The 25,497-nt window shown below is 33.5% G+C and overlaps 1 protein-coding gene across 2 annotated transcripts; it reads left to right on the forward strand.

Annotated features, from left to right (window-relative positions):
- The first annotated feature begins 384 nt into the window (after positions 1-384).
- Positions 385-9,842, forward strand: LOC137837329 (uncharacterized). Of its 2 annotated transcripts, none has more exons than XM_068646309.1 (7): positions 385-706; positions 803-884; positions 6,056-6,106; positions 6,909-7,009; positions 8,452-8,605; positions 8,701-8,937; positions 9,484-9,842. In XM_068646309.1, exons 1-7 carry the CDS (start codon positions 510-512, stop codon positions 9,598-9,600), a joined length of 939 nt encoding a protein of 312 aa, XP_068502410.1. In that variant the 5' UTR covers positions 385-509; the 3' UTR covers positions 9,601-9,842. The 2 variants fall into 2 exon arrangements, 1 of the variants encoding a protein (XP_068502410.1); XR_011085426.1 differs by having other exon boundaries at positions 393-706; positions 8,701-9,381.
- Positions 9,843-25,497: the final 15,655 nt, after the last annotated feature.

A 25,497-nucleotide genomic window follows, 5' to 3' on the forward strand; every position in this document is an offset into this window, starting at 1 on the left:
ACTGTTCTATTTCCTCCGTTTCTTTCCTTAAAACAATTTTAAATTTTAATTAAAAAAAATTACAAATAAAAAAAATATGAATGTATATAAAGTTACACATTATAAAATAATTTTATAGATTAATTATTAAAATAAATAAAATTTTAAAAAGTTATTGAAATAGTTAAATTATGACACAATTTTCTTATAATTAAATTTCAGTTATTTACTGATTTTTTAATTAAATTCTGATTAAAAAAAATTGTGTAATTTAAATATATTAAAATTACTTTTTCTTGACATAACTTTTACACAATAAAATCATATTAACTTTACAATATTTGCCTATTTTAATAATTTTTTAAAACTTTATAATTTATCTATGGAATTATCCTTTGCTAAAAGAAAAAAGATATACCATTTCACTCTCCCCCTCCTTCCTGATTCCATATACTGGAGTATTTGTGTTTTGGCCTTGTTATGATCCCTGAACTAACCTCACACAGGGTTTTCAGATTGCGAAATAGATTATGAGACTATTCGATGCGCACTGTCACTTGCAGGACCCGAGAATCTTCACCAAGGCACAACACCTCATCAAAACCACACAAGACACGGGCGTTGTGTACTTTGTCGTTAATGGGGTCTGCGAACAGGATTGGCACTCTGTGAAGCACATGGCCGAAACTTTCCCTTGCGTCATACCTTCCTTCGGAGTCCATCCATGGTGAAGTCCAATTGTTTGTGTTTTTGTTTCTCTTTCTGGATTAGTTCAATTGGCATTCTGTTGATGGGTTTTAGGTCCAATGTTATGCGTTTACAGGTATGTGAAAGAACGGAGTCCCAATTGGTTTAAAACGTTGAGAGAGTATTTTGATTCTACACCATCGGCTGCAGTTGGAGAGGTAATTGTATGGTTTATGACCAAAGGGGTGCATCAAAACTGAAAAAAAAGAAGAAACCTCTTTCCCCTTTTTGTTACTTTTTTTTTATCAGTAGGAATTGAATATATGTGAGAGCACCTGTTCAACCAATTATGATCATCAACAATCATGAGGATGAATTTATGATCATGAACTTAACTAACAGAATATGGAGCCCGTATGTCCATATTCAGCAGATAAAAAACATCCAAAGAACAAGCGTTGCTGATAGGAAAAATATTATTTATCTTATGTGTAGTAAAGTGGCAAACATCACATTATCTAGGTTTGCTTACAGGTAGATTGATAGGTGGGAAACAACGACCAATAATTAAAAGTAACGCAGCAAAAATAATTCTCCCAACTTGCAAGAACCAACAAGGAACAACAACCGAAAAATGACAACAATATTCACAGAGAGACACAAATTTGTAATGAGGGGAAAACCTCTCAATTTGAGAAGTAAATACCCACACACACAAGCCTGTCAAACAAGTTCCTATCAATAAGGCTACAAGAGAGTCAAATTAATTTCATAAACTAGTTCTTACAACTAGCCAATACATCAAAGCAACAAAGCTTAGAAAGAAAAGAAACCACACAAAGCAAAGCAACTGTATGAAATCGATTTCTCCAACCAAAGGCTTCCACTCCACGATCCCAATGGTCAAACTGAAAGCAACGTGTCATGAATTTGCTGTCCAATTTTTAGCCCGATTTGACGGTGAATGAAGTGGTAATCACAATTTTACTAAAGCTGATCAAGAATGAGTGAACCAGTTTTTCTTTTCTCTTTCTCTCTCCTTCTCTCCCCCAAAGTCTGCCAAATACACACTCTTTTATTGACGTAGAAAACCCCTCTCCACTTTGATTTATTCAGACAAATGGGCTTAACAAGTTTGGGATTTTTGTTTTGAACACATAGCCCAACCCAATACATCTCTCCCCTCACAACTATGTGGAGATGACCGTCAATTTGGCTATCTCACAACAAGTTTCAAACTTCTACCTTGGTATTGCCTTAGTCATCATATCAACATCATTGTCATTGGTATGAACTTTAGCCAACAACTTTGCATCTAAAGCATTACGTTATCATTAATATGTTTGGACCTGTAATGCAAAGTTGGATTCTTTGATTGTTCACAAGTAATAGATAGTTCACAAAACCAAACTCCTTTAAGAATTTCTTAAACCATACCAATTCCTTGCATGCTTCAAGAATGAAAATCAACTCCTAAACTCGTTCATGTTTACATTTCCACACCCTCTGACCTAGTTAACTCGCACAAAGAATCGTTTTTTAGTAGGCTCATGTAAACTTGAGCAAACTTAGTTAAACTAGTGTAAAATCGCAACTTTAGAGGCAATTCAGCGAGCTCAGTTGGACGTTAGAAAAAAGCAAAAACAACATTGGATTTTTTTATTTATAAAATTTATGTTAGACATCACAATGACACCTGACATCTCAGCTAGGTTGACACCCCATGTTTCAACTATCATATGCCATCACATAAAAGATAAAATAAACAGAAAAAAAAAAGATACAAACAAACATAGGGGTCTAGGCCAAAACCTATGCTGAAAAACAAGAAACTCCCAAAAACTATACAAAGAGAAACATGAGAGTTTAAACCTGTTAAGAAAGAAGTCTAAAGAAATGCTGAGAGGCAAACTACTATGCTGGTCTTTTATATGGTTGTCCTCACTTTTCATTGGTGCTGAATCTCCCCAGTATCACTCCTTAAAAGAACCCAACATACATAAGGTACCGTTTTGACAATTTTTCCAATTGCATAAAAGAAGCATTTCCTAGCCTAAATTGCCAAGGAGATGGTTCTGGTACATTAACCACAGTACAATTATTACTATTACTATATATTACATTGGAAAAGACTATTTGTTCATGAAAGTTCTTATCTGTAGTCAAATTTAGATGGTAGAGGCCTTCAACCATTTAAGCAACTAAAAGCAATTGTCTTCTTGCATGAATCCTGATTGCGACAAGTGTTCCTAGAGAAAAAAAATGAATAGCTCTTTGATAATGTCAATTTAGATATAGAAATCAGGTTGAATGCAATGAGAGGTAAATACAAAACATTTTTAAACAGAATAGATTTGTTGAAAGATGAATTATTCCAAAATATTTTAGCCTTTGCAATGCTACCTTTAGACAATTACATTGAAACTGGTTTAATATTTTGGAACTGAACAAATAATTTCATATCAGAGTATATATGATCAGATGCTCCCAAATCAATTATCCACTCATCTTTATTCTTTACCACTTAGAATTAGATATACCTTCATTTAAATTGTTGTGCTCACTAACTGCTTGATTGATGTGAGAAGGTTGTGACTCAGCACTCAGACTGCAAGGAATTTTAATGACAAAATTGCCTTTCACTCTTCTGGGAGGAGGGAGAAAAATTATTAACATTTTCCTTTAATGTGACATTTTAATCTTTTTTAGAATCTGAGTCATCAATGCTCTCAATAGAATTCACTGTAACATTACCATTGTTTCCCCCTTTCCACTTAAAATAAGGGGGAAACCCACACTACTTGTAACATGTATCAATTGTATGTCCTGTTTCCCTGCAATAAGTACAAACTTTGTTGTAGTAGTGACCTGTTCATCTTTCACAACTCTTTCTACTGGCTACTGCATTGATCATATTACCTTCTCCACTAGGAGCAAGACCATTTTTGTCTCTCATACTGTAACACCATTGAGAAGACTCAATTCATTGTAGGTAAAGGCTCCATCAAAAGAATGAGATCTCACTTGAGTAAAATTATCATTCAATCCCATAAGGAAGCAAATAATATAATCCTGATTGTTGTACCTTTTAGACAACCTTGTTGCTTCACAATTGCATTTTGTTGGCCAGTTACAAGGTGGCAGGCAGAGGCTTGAAGTTGTCAAGTTCCTCCATAACACCTTTCAATTCAGTGTAGAAATTCATGACTAACTTGGATCCTTGCTTAAAACAAAATAATTCTGGGTTAATTCGGCTACACAAGCCACATCACCTTGAGAGAAATGCTCTTTGAGATCCTTCCAAACCTCTTCAACTACTTGCTCATATATGATGTTTTGCAAGATAAATGACACAAAATTTATGATCAAAGAGTCGACCGAACTTGTTTTGAGGAGGAATCGATCCATCATTGTACTTGAATTTGTTTTTGGAGATCAAATCCTTCTTCATCAACCTTGCCTAGACATGATAACTATTGTCATTGAGTGGTGGAGAAACTAACGCAGTGTTCAGATTTTCAGTGAGATGTTATGTAATATGGACTTGCTTGATTTTGTGAGGGATACAAAACGATCTGTGACAACAGAGTTAGAACTTGAATTTCTTGGCATGATAGATTTGAAAATGAAGCATTGCTAATTTTTCTTGAGGTTCTTCATATACACAAGGCCTGTTTATATAAAAGGATGCTGAAATAAAGTAAAAGAAACGAGAGATAGTTGTGGACCAACTCAGCCACTACTTACAAACCTTACGAGTGTTAAACATGTGGTCACTAATTTGCTTATTTAATGCCCTTAACCTTTTTGTCTAGGTTTAATTATTCTATGGGTTCTTATACTTAAAAAACTTTTTTTTCTTAATTTTTACACTTACAATTATACCTCTTTAGTTCTTAGATATATACTTTTTAATCCCCTTTAGTCTCTCTTGCAAGGATTAAAAGAGATTAAAATGATGTGTAGGGATTAAAAAGAATTAAAAATGATATATGTAGGGACTAAAAGGATTTAATATATTAAATTTTAGTCCTTATAAAGATTTAATACCTTATCCATCACTATATTTTAACTGAAACACAGGTTTCTAAGGGAAGGAGGAAAGGAATAAACAACGTTACTTTTGATAAATGAGGAGACTAAAAAGGTATTTAATTTTTGTAGGCACTAAAACTGAATTTCAAGATATTTTGAAGGATAAAAATATTTTCTTTTTGATTATTTGGTGTTTGAGACTTGCCCTTTAATTGGTTCATTCCATGTGCCTTTTCTTTCCATGTCTGATGCTGGAATTTTCATCATTTTTTTGTGTGGTTTTCTTTGACTATTGATTTTGTAAATCATCCAGTCTTAAAGAACTTGAACACTGATGTCATAAACAGTAGTTCATATAGTTTGAAAGTTAATAGTGTATATTAGATTAAGATGCTGGATAGGACAAGCATTATAGGTAGAGGGAGACCAAGATAGACTATAGGCGATATAGTTAGGAAGGATTTAGAGGTTAATAGTTTGTCTATAGACATGATTTACAGTAGAATAATATGGCACATTTTAACCCATGTAGACAATTCCACCTAGTTGGAAAAGCAGCTAGTTTTGTTATTTATTTGAATATGGAAGTAAAATAAAGGATAAGAAGAGTATCAATCTCGTAGTCCACAATATCAGTTACTAGATTTTGTTTCAGCAATGAATAAGTCCTATTTTCATTTCTATATAAAAGCCTTATGAGACTTTTGGCCTATGTAGCAGAGACACTAGACACTGGTACGACATGGACACGAACACTTTGACACGTATAATCTCCAAAATGTAAGACACGGGGACACGGATCTACATATTATATAATTATGAATTATATAAATTGACAATAAAGATTTATATGCATAAATATGTCTGTGTTGTTATTTGTGGCAGAAAGATATTTTCTATGACTAGTTCAAAAAGATTTGTTCCTTATTTTTATAATCATAATGAAAACTTATACAACAAGTTTGAGTTTTCAGAAAATTAATGTATTTGTCCTTTTTAAAATTGTGTTGGAGCAATGCTGAAATTGTCAGAGATCCAAAAAATATTTTTTGAATTGGACACTTCACCGATACGTGTTGTATGCGTGTCAGTGTCCGATACGTGTCTCCGACACGGACACACCATTTAAGAGGCGTGTCCGAGCCTTTGGCTCTTGCCTAATTTTTATGCTTGTTCAGTTTCTGTTTTCCTCTCTTTAGATGCCGTAGGGTATCAAAATTCATCTAGGTGGCTTTTATGTACAGATTTGCGTATTCGACCATTTTTAATAAATTTATTAATGAAATTTCTTTTGGTCTTTTCATTCATCTTTAAGTTACCATTTGATGTGATTGAGCTTTTGACTTTTTCTCAGATTGGCTTGGACAAAGGATCACATGGAAGGAAGATTGACTTTTCTGAGCAGGTTTTAGCTTGTCATTTTGTTTTTGGCCTATGTGTGTATTTTTCTGTTATAATTGTGAAGCTCTAGTAACTTCTGGTGGAGCGTAAGTATATATGTGTATATCTTCTATTCTGCATGTAATTATGGGGTTGTAGGTGTAGAGGGAGCGAATAAGGAGAAAAGAGACTCTAAATGATATTCTATTGCGTATCGTGTTGTATTACAATATGATGCTTTTCTTGATTAAACCTTGTTTGTACTAGTAATAATAACTAATGCATGTCCATACAGGCACATTCACATTTTTGCATTAATTTTCAGGAAACCTTAGGGTATATTTTATTTAGGAATATTAATGGTTGATGCCATTTTTGTTAATATCTGCGGCTTTGCTGCCTAAAGGACAAAGTGATTTTCAAAAGACTATGAAGCATAGTGTTTAGGTTGCAAAATGGGTCAAACTACAATTAACTTTTATTGATATATTTTATAGAGTCATAATCAAAATTTTGTTAAATTAACTTTTGTTGAAATATTCTAGAGTCATAATCAAAATTTTGTTGTTTGTAATGCTATCTCTTTGCAAGGGTGCTTACTTGGGTCTAGTGTCCTTAAAGTTAAGAATGTCATTTCATTTATCAAATAGAGTTCTAGCCTTCTAGAATATTGTGGAAACGTGGATCTACTGACAAGAAAATGGCATTAAACGTTAACTTTAATATGAAACACATTGATCAATCACATCTAGGACGGAAGATGTACTTTTCTGCAGAAGAATGTTACCTAGATTGTTGGCTGCTAATGCATTAGGACATCTGTGCAGGTTGAAGTATTCAGGCAGCAGCTTGAACTTGCAAAAGAGTTGAACAAGCCAGCATCTATTCATTGTGTTCGTGCTTTTGGTGATCTTTTTGAGCTAATGAAGTATGAATATCTGTTCCTTCTTTAGTTTCAATTGCTATTGTTAAACTATAGGAAAGAGAGAAACATTGATCAGAAACCTTGTTTTCAAAGACATCAAAAATGCTTTATTTATATTGAGAAAAAGATATTAATATAATAAATACAAGAGATTTGATACCCTCTAAGAATAAATATATGATAAGGGAATAAATTAAAACATTCATAATAATACATATATAATCTAGATATTCTTGATTATATAGGATTTGCTCCTTATTTCTATAATTATAACACTCCCCTCAAGTTGGAGCATATAAGTCATGTGTTATTAAGATAAAAGAAAGGGAGGTATATATTGAATCCCTTGTGTGTATTAAGCACATAGGGTTATGCATTTATAAATAAGAAAATACAAAGATATGGACCAAAGCTTGTTATATCTAACACTCCCCTCAAGATGGCGTATATAAATTGTTTGTACCAAACTTGTTACAAATATAATTAATTCTAGGTCTGCGTAACGATTTAGTGAAAATATATGTTAGTTGATAATTCAAATTAACAAATTCATTATTGACATCTCCAAATACAATATTTTCTTGGATAAATGACAATCAATCTCAATATGTTTGATCCTTTCATGAAAGACAGGATTTGAGCTAATATGAAGAGCATCTTGATTTTCATATAAGTGTCATTTGAGTGACCTCTCCAAATTGAAATTCTTTAAGTAACTGTTTAAGCCAAATAAGCTCACAAGTAGATGAGGCCATAACTCTATATTCTGCTTCTGTACTAGATCTCACCATAACGTTTTATTTCTTACTCTTCCAAGAGATCAAATTATCACTTATAGAGATACAATATCTGGAAGTGGATCTCCTGTCAGAAGGTGATCCTGCCCAATCAGCATATGAATAACATACAACTTTAGTATGATTATTGTGTCCATACGATTCTTTCCTAGGAGAACCTTTAATGTACTTCAATTCAATATACGAATGACTGACGAACCTTTCACTGGAGAACCTTTAGTGTACTTCAGTATACAAATGGTTGCATTCCAATGATCTGCACATGGAGAATTAAGAAATTGACTCACCACACAAAATGCAAAGGAAATGTTAGGACGAGTAATTGTAAGATAGTTCAATTTTCCAACTAATATTGTATGCTTCTCAAGATATAAGAGAAGCTCCTCCCTTAATAGGTAGGAGTTTGGCATTGGGATCCATGGTTGTGGCAACCGACTCTGAAATCATTAGCCTAATTTCCTCCAAAATATCAATGCATACTTCCTTTGAGAGAAAACAATTCCATTATTGGATTGTGCTACCTCAATCTCCAAGAAATATGAGTTTGTCAAGGTCTTTGGTTTGAATTAATGTTTTAGTGTTGTTCTCACTTATCATTGTGAAGTGGCATCTATGAAAATTCTGTCTCCCAAATTTCAATATTTCCAGGTCTATGGGGCCTTTTCCTGCTGGGGTTATTCTTCATTCTTACCTAGGTTCTGCAGAGATGGTTCCTGAATTTTCCAAACTTGGTGCTTATTTTTCCTTCTCTGGGTTCCTTATGTCGCTAAAAGCAAATAAAGCAAAGAAAATGCTAAAGATGGTGATTTTCATCACTTCCTATATATGATTAATGTTGAATATAATTTGCACTATAAATTTTAAAAACAGTGACATTCTTATTCTCTCTCTATTTAGGTCCCTTTTGATAGGATTTTATTGGAGACAGATGCACCTGATGCACTACCAATGTCAAACATAAATTCTCTTCATTTTGTTGAAGGAGATAGTTCTGTCACTCAAGAGCTTCTTCATGCCCAAATAACAACATCGCCTCCAAATTGTAGTTCTTCCCTCGGTGACTCATCTCATGTCTTGGCAGATGCTTGGAAGCTGCCAAAGGATACGCTCAATCATCCGGCAAATATTCATATTGTATGTATCTCAAGAAACTGTCACCTTGGATTTTTAGTTATATGATTCCCTTGGAGATATTAATATCTGAGCCTACTTTATGAGAAAAACAACAATAACAACAATTTTTCTGGTAAGAATGCATGAATAAATTGTATGGACCTACCTTGTTGCTTTCAAATCCTATCTCTAGCTTCAAATCATACAGAAATTTGTAGGTTTCTTTTAACTGAATGAGAGGGGCGTACCTTGTCCTGCAATATATATTTCTATTATGCAGATTACCAGGTTAATTTCAATTTTGATAACATATCAGCAAAGAGATTATTTAAAGAATTGTATCTAAGTTTTCTTTTACATGTATGAGGGTTTCCCTTCTCACATTGCATTCGTGAGGATGACAACCTCAAACTAAACGAGCAGGAACATTTGCTATTGGTGTGAAGAAATATCAACAGGAATAAAGTACTGAATTTTAAGTATTGTAGAATGCATATAATGAATGTTTTTATGTTTACTGGGACCTGTTTTATTAGATTTACATTTTTCAATTCATTGTACTCGCAGGTACTTGATTACGTTGCATCTATGCTAGAAATTACGAAAGAAGAACTTGCTGAATTAAGTTACCAGAATGCAGTCCGGTTATTATCCTACGAGGGTTCCAAAGTACTTCTAAAGTAGACAAAACACAGGTTCTTGTAAGAAACGAATCTTAGCTTGGAAAGTTTTGCTTTTGGAAGTTCCAACTAGATTTCATCAAAGTACGAGCACAAATAGATTACAGCAACAGTTTGCTAACATGTATGATATATACGCTGTACGCTTGCAAAAGTTTATTACGCCTGCCAGAATTTATTACATTTTAAAGGTTCCAAGTTTTGGAAATAATTTTATTATGTCTTAGCATGAAAGCTTTTAATTATGTATGACTTCAGCACTGATAGATAATTTTTAAATTGGTATCTAATAAACTACTAAGATTTTAGCTAGCAAATTTAGAATTTAAATAATTGGTGGATAATTAAATACCAATTTAGAAGTTTTTTGTCACTAATTGAAACTAATTTAGATACCAATAATTATTTTAGTCTCTAAAATAGTATCTAATTTAGTAAATATAATAATTAATTTTTTTTTTAAATTGGTTTTTATTTAATGACTTTCTAGTAGTGATCTAGGATTTTGCTCTTCTTCCTCTACACGTTTGGTGTTATGGTTTTGGTGGCTATCATGTACGATTTGTGCCCATTTTGAGTGGTTTGAGGAATCATGAATGTGGTTGGTGAATTGCGGTGCATTTCCGGTTGTCTTTCGATGCTTGTTCGGAGTGTTTTCATGTGTGACTCATTGGGGAAGAGGAGGTAAATGGTAAGAACTAAAGGAAGAGATTCTCAGACAGACTGTGTATGAGCAACTGCATCAATTAGAAGAAGACAGTGTAGTAGACCTATTAATATTGTGGAAGGTGAAGAAATGTTCAACATGAGGATCACATGTGAAGGATGAAGGCTAATGGATAATAATTGTTGGTTAGTTATGAGGACCATGTGGCAAGGTAGTTATGGAATGATGTGGTAAGTAATGATGTTGTTATAAAATAAGGGATTTTAGTGTTATTTATTAGACTGCAAATCTAAAATGATTCATTGGTTATTGTAGGATAGTGATGGGCTTAAATTGGTTTTTCATGGGAGAAAGATGAATAAGTTAGGGATACCACATAAGCACATAAATGCGGTAGTATAGTTTTTTAGCTCGGGTGGTCTTATTCGTGCTATTTATGACAAGACAAACAAAGGATTATTGTGTGCCTTTGTAGAGAGATGACATGCAAATACAAATACATTTCATCTGTCTATTGGGGAGATGACCATCATATTAGATGTGTCAAATTAGTTGCATCTCCTCATTGTTCGACAATTCTACACCTACCCGACCTTAGATGTAGTTCGAGTGACAAAGTTGTTGGTAGAGGCGCTTTATGTTGACTGTGTAGTTGTAGCTTCAGAGACTAGGCATTTCTGGGGTGGTCATGTGTGACTAAGTTGGTTGAGAGAGATGTATGAGGGCTCATTCAGAAACGACAATGGACAATAACTGTTAAAGTGTATTTGCTTCACCTTATTGGTTGCATCATCTTCATAGATAAGAATGCTACTTCAATCACTATTTCCTACCTGGGGTTTTTTTGTAGATTTGAGGTTGACTAGGGAATATGTGTGAGCGAAAACTGCTTTGACCCACATATACAAGCAGTTGGGAGATTTAGCTATGCAAATACGAGACAACTAGCTGGGTATGCAACCTTGGTTCAAACTTGGATATACAAGCATTTTCCATCCATAAATGTTAGATGTGTGTGGACTGACTATGGTAAGGATGATCCTTGGTGCATGCGTTAGGATGTTGGCAAATTGTCATCACTTGCAGTTGTCTAATTGTAGTTAGATACCATTGGATTAGTTGTAGTGCAATTTAGCCCTTACAATGAGCACATGGCATATCGTCCTTTTGATTGGATATTCTTATTTTTGGGGTAATTCAGTTGGGCACATGTAGACAATTGCACTTGCCTGAATGTGTCCTCCAACAATATGGATATGTGTAAACTATCCCTTGACACCCATCTTTCGTCATAGATGACAATCTCTTTACAAATGAAGTGGATCGTTTGTATACCGACGATGGTTTCATTTTAATGATTATGTTGTCCAAGATGTCGCCTTTGCACCCTATTTCAGAGCTTGCATGCTAAGATATATAAAGTGGTATTGATGTGTATTGCATCCATATATAATCCAAATGGGTGAGGATGACTGTCCTGTGGTGATACCCTTGATATAGGTGTACGTACATGTCGTAGGTGTTGGGTCAGCTGATGATGCTTTGATTGAGCATCTCGTTGTGGTATGAATTCGTCATTTCTTATTTACATTAAATATGTTTATTTGACTTTAATATAATTCCTTTTACTATTGTAGGGTATATGTTGTAGAATTGTAGATATGTTGCAACTCATGGTAGATGAAGGTCATGTCGTGGAGGGTACGCCTACATGGGAAGGAACACACAACCCTCACACTAGCTCGATGAGTGACAAAGGAAAAAGTTGTGTACGTCAGGAGGCATCGACATACTCGCCATTGATTGTAGTGGATAGGTCATTTATGTAGTTTTTTTTCATTTATGCAATTTTGTAATATACATTACATTAACTTTAATGAAAATGGAATGATTTTGTATGAACAACAATTGACTAAATGATTAGTGAATTCAATGTTTACATATTCTATAATTATAAACTGAAATACAAAGTGAGAGCCACAAATGTCGTTGACATTATCTGCATCCAACTCCAACTACTGTAATATGATGACCAAGTTTGGACGGTTGGATATATACCACAATATATATGTTGCTAGAATCGAATAACATTCTTGGAGCGTAACCTATAATAGGAATTAACAATATAAGTTAAATACTAATTAACAACGTAAGTTAAATACGAACTTATAGTTCATAAGTTTAGTATACTTGAACAAAATGATTTCCATAAATGTGTCAAATTGCAATAATTCGATGGTGACTCAAATCAAATGGTGGTTAGTGTTACAATATATGGCCTTAAACGAGAGGGGGAGGAGGGGGAGTGACTTTTTTAAGAAGGGTTTTCAAAAACTTTTTAAGCTAGAATAAAATCCTTTGAATGAAACTCAATCAGAAATTCAGTTAGCCAAGATATAAAGCACAAAACAACAAAATACCAGAAAAACAATCGGTTATTTCTGCGAAACAATCGGTTGTTTATACTAGCAAATTAATAACAACTGAATTTAAATGAGTTTAAGGGAAGAAAAAGATACACAAACAGTTTATACTGGTTCACTCTTAAATCAAGAGCTACATCCAGTCCCCAAAATCCACTCGGCAATCCACTAAGCAATCAAATACAAATTACACACAAAATCACCAAAGAAGTGACCTTGAAACCCTAAAGAAATACACTTCCTTTGGCACAACACAAGTTGTTTTTCACTTAGTTTGAAAAACACTTTAATCTTAAAAGATTTGAAAACACTTTAGCTTTAGATTCAACAAAGAGTGGATTACACAGATAAACTACCCAGATCCTATCCTAAACACAACAACAACTTCAACCTTCCATCAAACACTAGGATTTGGATTCTTCAAAGCCTTTGATCACACTTGATTCAACAATATCCCCCTATTTGACGAAGACAAATCCCTGGTTGCTTGTGTTGGACTTGTTTGAATCTGAAGCAGTTCCTGCACAACAAAATTTAAGCAATATACAACATCTATGACAGCATATTAGAATAACACATATAGCTTGTGTTCTGCTTAACCAATATATCAGAGAAAATCAGCCAAAAAGGAAAACCAAGGAAAACCATAAAGCATCAGCAGCAACAATAGAAATAACAATCAGTTAAACAAAATAGAGAAATAACAATCACTTAAACCAAACAGATAGAGTTTGCAAATTTTAAGACAACACAACATAAAATTGTCCCCCTATTTGTCTTCACAAATAAACTATAAGAAGAGATAAAACAGAAATTGTTCCAGATAAAACAAAATTTAAAAGAAATAGAATTAAAATTGTTACAGAGCAAAAACAATCGGTTGTTTTGAGCATTCAACCGATTGTTTTTCTTCAGTCATCCTTGCCATATTGTAGCTCAAAGATCTGGTTCTGAAATGCTTCAATCTGTTAATCCAGGGTTTGAAAGCGAGTGTCCATGCTCAGAAATCTGTTGTCAATGCTCTGGAAATTTGTCACACAAAGATCATGGAGATTTCTTTGATTTTCAGCAAAACCATCAAATCTATCCACCATGTATCTTTCAAAAGAAGACATTGAGGGAATCTCATCCCCTTGATGTCCTACACTTGTTCCAGCATCAAAGTTAGTTGCAGGCTGTTCTTCATTGTGGATATCCATATCGGCAACTTGATCTTCTTCATCAAAATCAGCAACTGCAACTCTTGAGGAACCACCATGATTACCATCTTTGCTCACCCATCTTCCATTTATCTTGGTGAATCCCATTTTACTTAGTGAACCATTGTTCACTTATTATGTTGATTTTACCAACTCAGAGGTTTCATCTTCAAGATTCACTTCAAAATAGAGCAGAAATTTAGAGATTAAAACAACATAGGGATAATGGTAGTCACTTAACCTCATGGACTTTTGCATATGTTCTTTAATGATATGAATCCAGTTGATCTTGATTTTCTTCATGAAGCAGTAGATATAGACAAGATCTTCTTCTGTTAAAACAAAATGATTGCTCCCCCTTGGAGTTAGAATCCAAGAGACAATGAGAGCCAACACCCTTTCATCTAGCTTCAATCCTCCAACAGAACAAGTTCTTACTTGAGCTTGTGGATTCTTCAAACAACTTTTGTAGTATTGAATCTTGTTGAAATCTTCCACAACACCAAGATTTCCTTTATTGATTCTAAGACCAACATATTTCAACCCAGTTACAGCAGCCCATACATCATGGGTAATCTCCATGTCTACACCTTTAACATGTGAAACAAGATTGTTTCCTTTAAATTTTAAGTTTGTGTAGAATACCCGAATTAAATCTGGATAAATTTTTCCCTTCATCTCCAAGAATCTTTTCAACAATTGATCCTTGAGAAGCCTTCTCACATTGTCCAGCTTTTGGCTTTTCAACCAATCAAAGGAAACAACTTTTGGATTGTTGATCACTTTTGTACTTGTCTCAAAGCGATACCTCTCAATAAGTTCATTATCCCCTGAAAACCAATCCTCAAGCCTTCCTCCTGACCTTACAACCCTTGTTTTGATCCTCTTGGATGTAGGTGGAGTGGACTCCATGACAGCAGAAAAAAGACAAAGGCACACACAAGGAGAGAAAGAGATGTTGCAAGAGATGACTCAATTGGTTGTTTTTGTGAAAGAAAATAGCTGCAACAAATTTTATAGCAAATCAGAGACTTTCTTTGATCCTTTGGTAATTGTGGGTTTCAGTCTTCAAGACAAGAGACTAGTCCAAGCACTGCATAGAGAACGTCAGAAAAGAGTAGAAAAATATATGGTCAGCACATGTGATCTTTGACTAGACATAAAAGCTCTTGAATTTCCAAGATATGGAATATATTCCTTTATGACATCTTGTAACTTCCTCCAGAACCAAATCAGGCTTTCAAGACTGCTTTATTGACTCAAGATCCTTTCATTATTGAGATTTGCATCAGACAGAAAGTATAGAGAAATTAATTCAATTCTTCACAGTGTTGTCAGAGAAGAAACAATCGATTGTTTTGAGGAAACAATCAGTTGTTTTTCTGCAACATGTTGACAAATTGTGATTTTCAAGCATAAACTGAGAAAGGTTCAAAATAGATGTAATTGCTTATTTTGAAAAACAAAATTAAGCATGAATCAGTAATTAAAAACAAAGGCAAAGATAAAGAGGGTCTTATCCTTTTATGAAGTCCCTTCAATGAGTCATTGTTTGTGATCAAGAAGCTTCTTTTGACTTTTGAAAAGGCTTGGATTGGTACACTTCTTAAATTCAGTTCTATTCTTAATCCTTTTCTTCCAAGAATCTGATCAGATGACTCAAGGCCTCATGTTTCTTCTAGTATCCCTGCATTAAAATGAATTCAAGCAACAAGATTTGGTCCCCTTACAAATGTGGGTCCATTTTATTTATTTGTATCATTTGAAACCTCACAACCTTTGGGAATCCATTTCATGAAACCTCTGGGAACAAAATATTTCCTTATTTTACAAAATCTGACTGAAGGGCCTCTTTTCATACAATAAAAGCATGTAACAACTGGTTGATTCGACTTAGCAATTGGTTGTTTTACTGACAGTTTTGAAAAATTCTTTGAAAACTTATCGTGCTTGTTCTATGGATTAAAACCTAATCCAGCTCTTCCAAAAACAAAATTTTGAGATGCCAAGACATTCTCAAAGTTGGATTTTCCCTTTGAAAGCTTATCCACATTTCTAACAAGATAATGAACTTTCTTTTCAAGATTTTCACAATTTTCACAAACAAGAGAGTCACACACATGAGAAGAGTTTTTGCAATGCTTTTCAAGCTTTTCAAAATCAATTTTTGATTTTTCCAGCTCTTCTTCAAGTGTCTTAACCCTCTTTTCAAGCCAGTTGTTTAGCCCTTTCAATCGGTTGTTTGAGAGAACCAATCAGTTAACTTCTTCATGAGTTTCTTGAAAGGCTTGAAGCAATTTACTGTAATTTTCAGCACTTAGGGAAGCACATGAACTTACATTGCTTGAGCTGCATGAATCATCATCTCCTTCTGCAATTAAGCATATGTTTTCTTTTTCATCTTCAATTGATGAGGAGCTTGATGAGGAAACTTCATTTTCATCCCAAGCAATATATGCTCTTCTTGATTTTCTCTTTTTCTCCTTGTAGCTTGATTTCTTTTCATTGCTTTCTTTATTTGGGCAATCAGCTTTTATATGCCCTTGTTCACCACAACCAGAGCAAGTATAATTGTTAGAATTGAAATCACTAGTTTTCTTGTTGCCATACCTTTCTTTGTTGACTTCTTTGTTGCGATTTCTCTTCAAGAATCTACTAAACTTTTTGGACAACAATCTAAGGTTTTCTTCTTCACTTTCATCACTTGAATCTTGTTTGCTTTTATGCTTGGTAACTTTCAAGGCAATGCTTCTCACATGCTTGTCTTCACTTTCTTGAACATTGAGTCTATTCATTTCTAACTCATGTTCTCTAAGCTTACCAAACAATGAAGTCGTTGTCAAGGATGTCAAATCTTTTGATTCAAAAATTGATGTCACCTTAGGTTGCCAAGATCTATCAAGGCACTTGAGAATCTTGATGTTTAGTTCTTTTTTATCAAAGGTTTTCCCAAGGCTCATTAGATGGTTGATGATGTGACTGAACCTCTTTCGCACTTCAGCAATAGATTCTCCTTTAAGCATTCTGAACATCTCATACTCTTGTATTAGAGTATGTTTCCTTGCTCTCTTCACATTATTTGTTCCTTCATGGGTGACTTCCAAAGTGTCCCACATCTCCTTGGCCGATGAACATTGTGATATCTTGAAAAATTCATCCGAATTCAAAGCAGATGTTATGATATTCTTGGCAATACAATCAAACTTGGTCTTTTTATTTTTCAGCATCGGTCCATTGGGACCAAGGTTTTTCAATGGAAGATCCATCTTTTTCAAATTTAGGGATAAAATGGTCATTTCCAATTGCATCCCAAATTCCTTTGTCAAGAGATTCAACAAAGATCTTCATTCTAACTTTCCAGAATTGATAATTCAAACCACAGAATAGAGGTGGTCTGTTAATTGAAGCACCCTTTCCAAAAGGTAGTTTTTCAGCCATTGAAAAAAGATTTTAGGATCAAACTTGAGTATTTTTCAAGTACCAAGATATATGGCCTTAAACGAGAGGGGGGGGGGATGAATTGTTTAAGAGGGGTTTTCAAAAACTTTTTAAGCTAGAATAAAATCCTTTGAATGAAACTCAATCAGAAATTCAGTTAGCCAAGATATAAAGCACAAAATAGCAAAATACCAGAAAAACAATCGGTTGTTTATACCAGCAAATTAATAACAACTGCATTTAAATGAGTTTATGGGAAGAAAGAGATACACAAACAGTTTATACTGGTTCACTCTTAAATCAAGAGCTACATCCAGTCCCCAAAATCCACTGGGCAATCCACTAAGCAATCAAATACAGATTACACACAAAACCACCAAAGAAGTGACCTTGAACCCCTCAAGAAACACACTTCCTTTGGCACAGCACACACCAAGATTGTTGATCTGGACAACCTCAAGAGCACACAACACTCCTTGGCTTACAACACCAGAAAATACAAAGTATTCAGAATGAATTACACTTGTTTACAGAATGAACTGAAATCAATACATATGTAATCCTATTCCACTCTCTCTTGAGAAAACCAAAGATGTATAATGAATGTTCAAATCTTGAAAGCAATCTCTCTCAAATTGAAAACTCAAATCTGTTTTTCTTGTTTGTTATAAAACATAAACAAACTATTTATAGCTTTCAAAGATTGGTCAAAGCATTAAAAACAGGAGCACATTCAGTTTGAAAAACATTTAAAGCACACTCAACTAACAAAACAGATTCTGTTAGGATTTTCAAACAAACAATCGATTGTTTTGGTTTGACAGCATGTCAACCAACCAAAACAGTTTTCAACCTTTTCAAAAACACCTAAGAGTAAAACAATCGGTTGTTTTGACAAAACAACAGGTTGTTTTTCACTTAGTTTGAAAATCACTTTAATCTTAAAAGATTTGAAAATACTTTAGCTTTAGATTCAACAAAGAGTGGATTACAGAGATAAACTACCTAGATCCTATCCTAAACACAACAACAACTTCAGCCTTCCATCAAACACTAGGATTTGGATTCTTCAAAGCCTTTGATCACACTTGATTCAACAATAGGTCCTTAAAGGGAAAGTGATTAATTGTTTCAAAGATAAATATACAAAAGTGGCATTTTAGCGATTGACAATAACATATTCCATATCCGGAATTGTCATCCACTTATCTATACCTCCTTACAAGTAAAACAAAAAGAAATTAACTTAAATCATATGACAATTACTTTCGAAATAAAGTATATGAAATTTCATCATCGGATGGTACCATTGACATACAGTTAACAAGAATGAAGCGTTTCAAATATTCATATTGTTGATCACCACCAAACAAATTAACATATTCTTTTCGCTACTGACTAAGTTCTCTTAGAAAGTGTATGTGAACAACTTATGACTCCTCTCCTATACCCAAAAGGGCAACAACAACACGGTAACTACAATGCCCGTTAGTCTTATTATCAACAACATAACAATGTATGGATGGAAACTTACAGGAAATTAATGTAGCGAAGAGTTAGGTTTAGTTGCAAGTCTTTGATGAATCCCTTGCTAGATTTCATTGTTTAAGAACTATCATGCTGTAAATGTAGTGCATCCACATGTCAAAATAAGAAGGAATTTGCTTACTTGATCTTGCAAATTTAGTAGCACGACCATTTTCAACATCTTTCATGTTGACCTTCTTATATGGTGCACACAAATATGTCTTATTTGGATATGCAATTTTACGCAATTTAATCTTGATGTTAACCTTACTAGCAATGCCAACCTCTTTAAAGTGATCCATGATGACATCAAACTTCTGTTGTATTGACAACTCTGTTCAACAATCATCGCTTGAAATATCTGAAAAACTTATTCGTGTCCATATGACATGAACTGATTATAGTGGTATGCTACCCACACCAAAGGAAGGCAAGCATAAGGAAGGCCATGAGTATATTTAAGGGGTACATCCACAACAACCTTTATCTAATCGAACATATTTAACTCTATCATTCTCTTTCGCGATATGTTGTAAAACATATTTGGACACAAACCCTAACAATTTTTTGTATGTTGTCATGTTAAAAAAATGTCTCTCCACGTGAATACTCTTTTGAAATGAAGCTTTAATTGCAATATGTTGGAAGATAATAATTTTTTTTTCATGGAATCCCAACAAAAGCATAAGTCTCCCATGGATGTATGAAGCATTCTTATTAGACTCCAATGTGCAGTCACAACTGTACAAAGAAAAACAAATATTATGTTTGTAAATCCAATATACATCTTCAACCCTACAAGGGAAATAAAGACATGCAACAAATGTACATAATCATTAGTTGTTGTATTGCCTAAGTGCATCACCCTATTCGTCCATGCCTTAACAAATTTTTTCTTATGTGGATGTAACCAAGTACCATTGACATATTCAAGAAATATAGGCCATGGAGAACAAACAATTTTAAATGTCTAGACATGATGTTCAAATGCTTTTACATTAATACAATCTACAACAAACCCTCAAGCTTGCATCACTTGATCCCATACCGATGCATTAGGATTTTACACTTTGCTTTAACCTTTTTATCAATGTGAAATCGACATAGGAGATTATAAGCTTAGGGAAATACAACATTTATTGCATTCATTCTAGCAATATCTTTATCACTGATCATGACCTTAGGGTATGTATTAACTCTAAAATACAACCATTTAAGTCTCTCAAGGGCCGATACAAAATTATTTTCACGTTTAAATGCTAGTAAAACAAATGCAGTAGAGAAGGTCAACCCCGTTTGTGTAATACCAATAACCTCAACTAAGAACATCCTATACCTATTATTTTTATAGGTATTATCCATCATTTATACAATGTTAAAGGAATACAATAACTTCACTAAATCAAGTGTGCCCAAAATATATCTAACACGACATTTGATCCCTCATCAAACCTACACCAATGAACATACATGTCTCGCTTAAGTAACATCATCAATTGCTGCCTTTCAGTTTTGTAACCTCATTTTAATCTTCAATACACAATCATGACATTATAAATTTCTTTATGGTGGTCATATTCTTCTCATTATGCTATTTCATTATTAGTAAAATATTTTTAGGCTTTACTGGATTCTTTGTCATATCCATAAACATAGATTTCTCTTCAACCCGGACAACAACAATGTCTCCCTTAATACAAGGAGTAGGTAGTTGGGACAAAGGAATGCTGCATGTATTTCCCAAAGATTGAGCAAATGTTTTCCTTGGTCCTGTCATTGCTTTTTTATTAAGAGTCAAATCTCTATCCTTCAAACAGCCCCATGGGATGAGGAAACCCATAGAGCCCTCTACCATTCTCAAAGGTGACTAAGTTTCCCTAAAGCAGACAACCCGCACCTCCGCACCACAACGAAAACCTGCCACACCTCCTCACCGCAACAAAATTGTTGCACCTCTGCACCGCAGCGACTGCCACACCCGTCCAACACCCCATCGTCACTAGGGACAACACTCATAGACCTATCACGCGCAACCACTTCGTCGCCACCAACACGTGCACAACCACCATGTATGTCGCCGTGCGCAACTACCACATCTATGCAACCACCACGTATGTAGCTTTAGGTGTAAGAGTGAACCAATATAAATCATCTGTACAAATATCTCTCTCTCTTTCACAAGTGCCTTATCTGGTGTTTTCCAGTTTTTGCCTTTGTTTCAAATCGGTTAAATAAACATAAAATTTGGTTTATATTCTATGTATATGCTTGTTATTCTTTTATAATCAGTTGAATAGAGAAATCAATCTATTGATTTTATTAAATTTTCAGTCTGACTTCATCTTTTGCAAAAATCTTCTGAAAAACAATTCACCCCCTCTTGTTTTATGCCAACAAATCTAACAAAATACCTCCACACCATGAAAGAATACTAGAGTCTTGGTCAGAGGCTATAAGAATATTATAACTCAGTTGACTTCAACAAGACCAAGTCAATATCCTTTAAGGCCATGCTTTAGTTTAAGTAATTGTATAAAGTAGTTTAGGATTTTATTTGGGCCATCTATTAGGCCTTGGTTTAATTTTGGATCTTCTATTTAGGCTAATAGAAGAGTGGGTGTATTGTAAAGTGACTCACCACTTGGCATAGAAAGCATAGGTGGGGCATGAAAAGCATGGACGTCCATATGTCTCTTTCTGAATGGAGAGGATCTCCACCAATTAAGAGGTGACATTTATCCACCTCTCATTTAAGAGGATCATGAGCATGCAACATGTGACGCCACTTGTCACCTTGCCAATGGAGATTTTTATGTTAAATTTCTTATTTTTGACATCCAAGTCTCCTATAAATAGGAGTGCACCTTTATTGTATTTTTTTTTAACTTGGAATTAGTAAGGAAATGTTGTCCATTTTTTTTCCATTATACTTGTTCCTAAGTTCTTCCTAGGTTCGTCTCCTTCGAAACTTAGCCTAGACTATTTCTAGTGAGTTGATCTCACCTCTCACTCTCACAAATTGCTAACTCCACTTCAAACCACCTCTTGAGTTTCTAAGAATGTTTTTGCTCCTCAAATCTCCTTTATCTTCCATCCAAAGAAGAAATTGTTGAACAAATTGGCTTTGATGATTTTCAAATCTATCATGAAGATTTGTTGTATGTGTGTGTCTAGTTAGGTAGATTTGGTATTGTTAATTTGCATCAAGTGATGATCCAAATTTTATTTTTCAAATTTGTGTTAATTTAAAGTAGTTGATTTGTATTTTAAACCGATTGAAATATCTTCTGTTTAAGTCTAATGACTACAACAAGTATTTTAATAGATTGATTTATCGTATCAATCGGTTGAAAACACTTAAAAGTTTTTAAAGAATTTAAAAATTATTTGCTTTCTTTTTTCTTCTTTGTTAAGTCAAATCAATCAGTTATTTTGATAAATGATCTGATTTTTTTATGTGGTAATTTTCAACAGAAAATGAAAACAATCAGTTTGTTTTAAAAATAATTAAATGATTTTAACAAAATGTTGTTATTATTTTCAAAGTGTTTTTAATTGATTTAAACATATTTCATGAAATGATCAAACTATTTTAACAATCTTTCAAAGTCTATATAAAGATAGTTTTTTGATCATTTTACACAAGAGATTATAGAATACTTCTCAAGAGAGAAAACCAAAGAGCTTTAGAATCATTATTGAAATCTTGGATCATTGCTACGGTGTGAAGTAGGTTCGTGGTTATCTCTTGTACTGTTTTTCAATTGTGTAAAACTCAGATGTATTCTAAATTAATTATTTTATATTGTATTATGTTGTAATCATATTCAGATAGGGTTTATGAAAATCTATGTTTAGTTAGGATTGGTGTGTGTTCTTGAAGGGTTCAAGATCAATACTATTGGTTGTTTTTGTAATCTGATTTGATTGCATTAATGAATTCTTAGTGGTGTGCTTAGGACTGGATGTAGCTCTTGGTTAAGAGTGAAACAATATAATTCTTTTATGTTAATTCTCTCTTCCCTACTCTGATATTTGTGATATATATTGTTTTCAATGTTTTGCGTAAAAAATAATCAATTGATTTCTAAAATCAACAAGTTTATTTTTTGGTTATTTAATGTTAATCTATTTATAATCAGTTGAACAAATTAATCAATTGGTTAATTTAATTGAAGTTTTCAATCTAACACCAGTATTTGTGAAAAGCTTGTGAAAAAAATTCACCCCCTCTTGTTTCAAGCCACTCATTCTAACATAACAAAGATCACTACTAAAAAGAAACAACTTGCATCATTTGGTATTAGAGCTTCAGTTGCTTCAAAATAGATAAGTTCTTCGGTTCTTTTTGTTGTTCTTGTGTGTTTCGAAATGTTCCTTACCGTTTTCACCGTTTAATTTTATTTTCACCTTTAATTTTATTTTTCCACCATTTAATTGTCTTGCATTCACATTTATTCGGTTCAAATTACTTGAAATCTTTCATTAAACCAAAAACAACCAAGTCAAATAAGTTTTACATATTCTTAGTGTTGACATCTTGTGTTGATGTGTGTTCTTTAGTTTTAGTCAATTTTAATCAATTAAAATGGTGTAAAATTGTTTCCTTTTCAGTTTTTTAACTTGTGCATGTGTTTAATGTGTTGTTTCTCCTTAATTGTCATTGATCCATGAGTTAAGCTCAGTTCCAGTCTTTTTGTAATCCTCTAACCAAGGCTATAGTATTCTTTCATGGTTTGGAGGTCTTCTCTGATATGCTTTGTACATTCCTTCCTCCTAGAGATGTCATTTTTATTAGGACTTCAAAAGATAGACAAAAGCACAATTAGGCCATTTATGCTAATAAGTCTATGAACAAAGATCTATCCTCCTTATTTTGTGGATGTTGTGGCTAGATGATTTCCATCACCCCCTCCCTCTTGAGAAAGATCTTTCTTCAGAGATTTGCATTGTTGTTTCAGGACAACAACCTTATTATTGTTGGAGGCTAATGTTTTTCCTCCAAGATCAAACACCAAAGTGTCATATGTACAGAAAAATCAAGAAGAACAAGGTTCTTCATGACACAATGTTCTCTTTCTGTTTCTTATTTTTTATTTATTTATTCTTAGTTCTTTACCACTTGTGAAGATGATAAATAACTATGTACAAACTTTTTATTATAAGTGAAAGTTATTTTATTTGTACTACATTCATGAATGGTTTTAGGATCACATTGTCAAGATCGTTCTAACAAAATATCACATGCTTCCATTGCCACTTGATCACATAAAACTTTTTTCTCAAAGTACCCTATGGAAAACTTTACTTGCACATGTTGCTTGACTATCATATTCTTATCTCTAAAAATCCGAGGAAGTTTAAAAGTTTATGATGAGAGATGGTAGTTAAGTTTAATGTTTGAGCCAACCTAGTAATACAAAGATTGTAGCACTATCCACAATGAGAGGAAGAGTTTGATAAGTTTCAAAAATATTCTCTAGTTGGGATGTACTAGATTGATCAAGAACTTCTTTCCTAAGAAGAAGTTTATCAGAAAAAATATGAGCAACCTCAATATGGGAAATATTTGGACTACGATTTTCTTCCATTCTAGGGGGAGGTTCATAATGTTCATTCAGCCTAAGACTACTCTCTTTTGCTTGGTATCCCCTAATGTAATTTCTGGAGTAAAATTCCTCTTGCCTTTTACACATTTTAGGTGATTTAAGTTATTTAGATGAATATTTCAAACTTTTTGGTGAAGAACTTAAGTCACTTACACTATGATGAGAAGTGTACTTAAACATCTTAAGTGTCATATTTAAATATTTTTCTCGAGAAGAAAAATAGGTTTAGTATACAGTTCCTAAGAAAGAGAGGTGGATTAGTGTGGATCTCTTAAGTACCAAGGTCTTTCCTATTCAAAATTTTTCCAAATGCAATGCACAAACCTCCTTCTAAACTTCTTCAAAACAAACAAAGATTTCTAAAGAAAGAAACTAAAAGAAAATCTTGAAAATAAATTTAAATTTCAAAAATTAAACTATACGAACTCCTAATGGTGGAGCTTGTTTGTACTAGTGAGCCTTCAAGGCACACTCACCGTCTAAAATCATTTTATAAAGAAAGTGATAAAAGTAAACGAATGGTCGATTACAACATTTGAAATATCACAAAAGAAAATTAAAAAAATCTTCAAAGTTTCTCTTCTCTTCTCTCACAAGTATTTTCTCTCTAAGCCTCTACTTGTTTTTCCTCCAAAGGTGAGTACTCCTTGCAAAGTTCTTTGCCTTCTCTCGGGATGCTACCTAGAAGATAATTCAATTCTCACAAAGAACAAATTACCAAATTGTATTCCACTTCAAGAGGTCAATAATAAAAGCAATACAAACTCAAATTGGAAAGCAAAAACCAAAAGAGATTAGAGTTTTGATAAGGTACATATTAACCAAAAATTAATATAAGAAAGAAATTAAAGGTAATAAAAGAAATTAGGCACTAAAAAGAAATACCTAAAGATAGACACTAGATTGGATTAAAAAAAACAAAAACAAAGCTAGAACAGAATTGTCACTGATGTGTCAATGGTATTTTTCTCCCAAATTTTAACCATAGATTTCTAATACAATAGGGTAATCTTCCCATAGAATTTCAGATGAAAATAT

Source organism: Phaseolus vulgaris, chromosome 4 (genome assembly GCF_000499845.2).
Source record: "Phaseolus vulgaris cultivar G19833 chromosome 4, P. vulgaris v2.0, whole genome shotgun sequence".
In the NCBI taxonomy this organism is placed as follows: domain Eukaryota; kingdom Viridiplantae; phylum Streptophyta; class Magnoliopsida; order Fabales; family Fabaceae; genus Phaseolus; species Phaseolus vulgaris.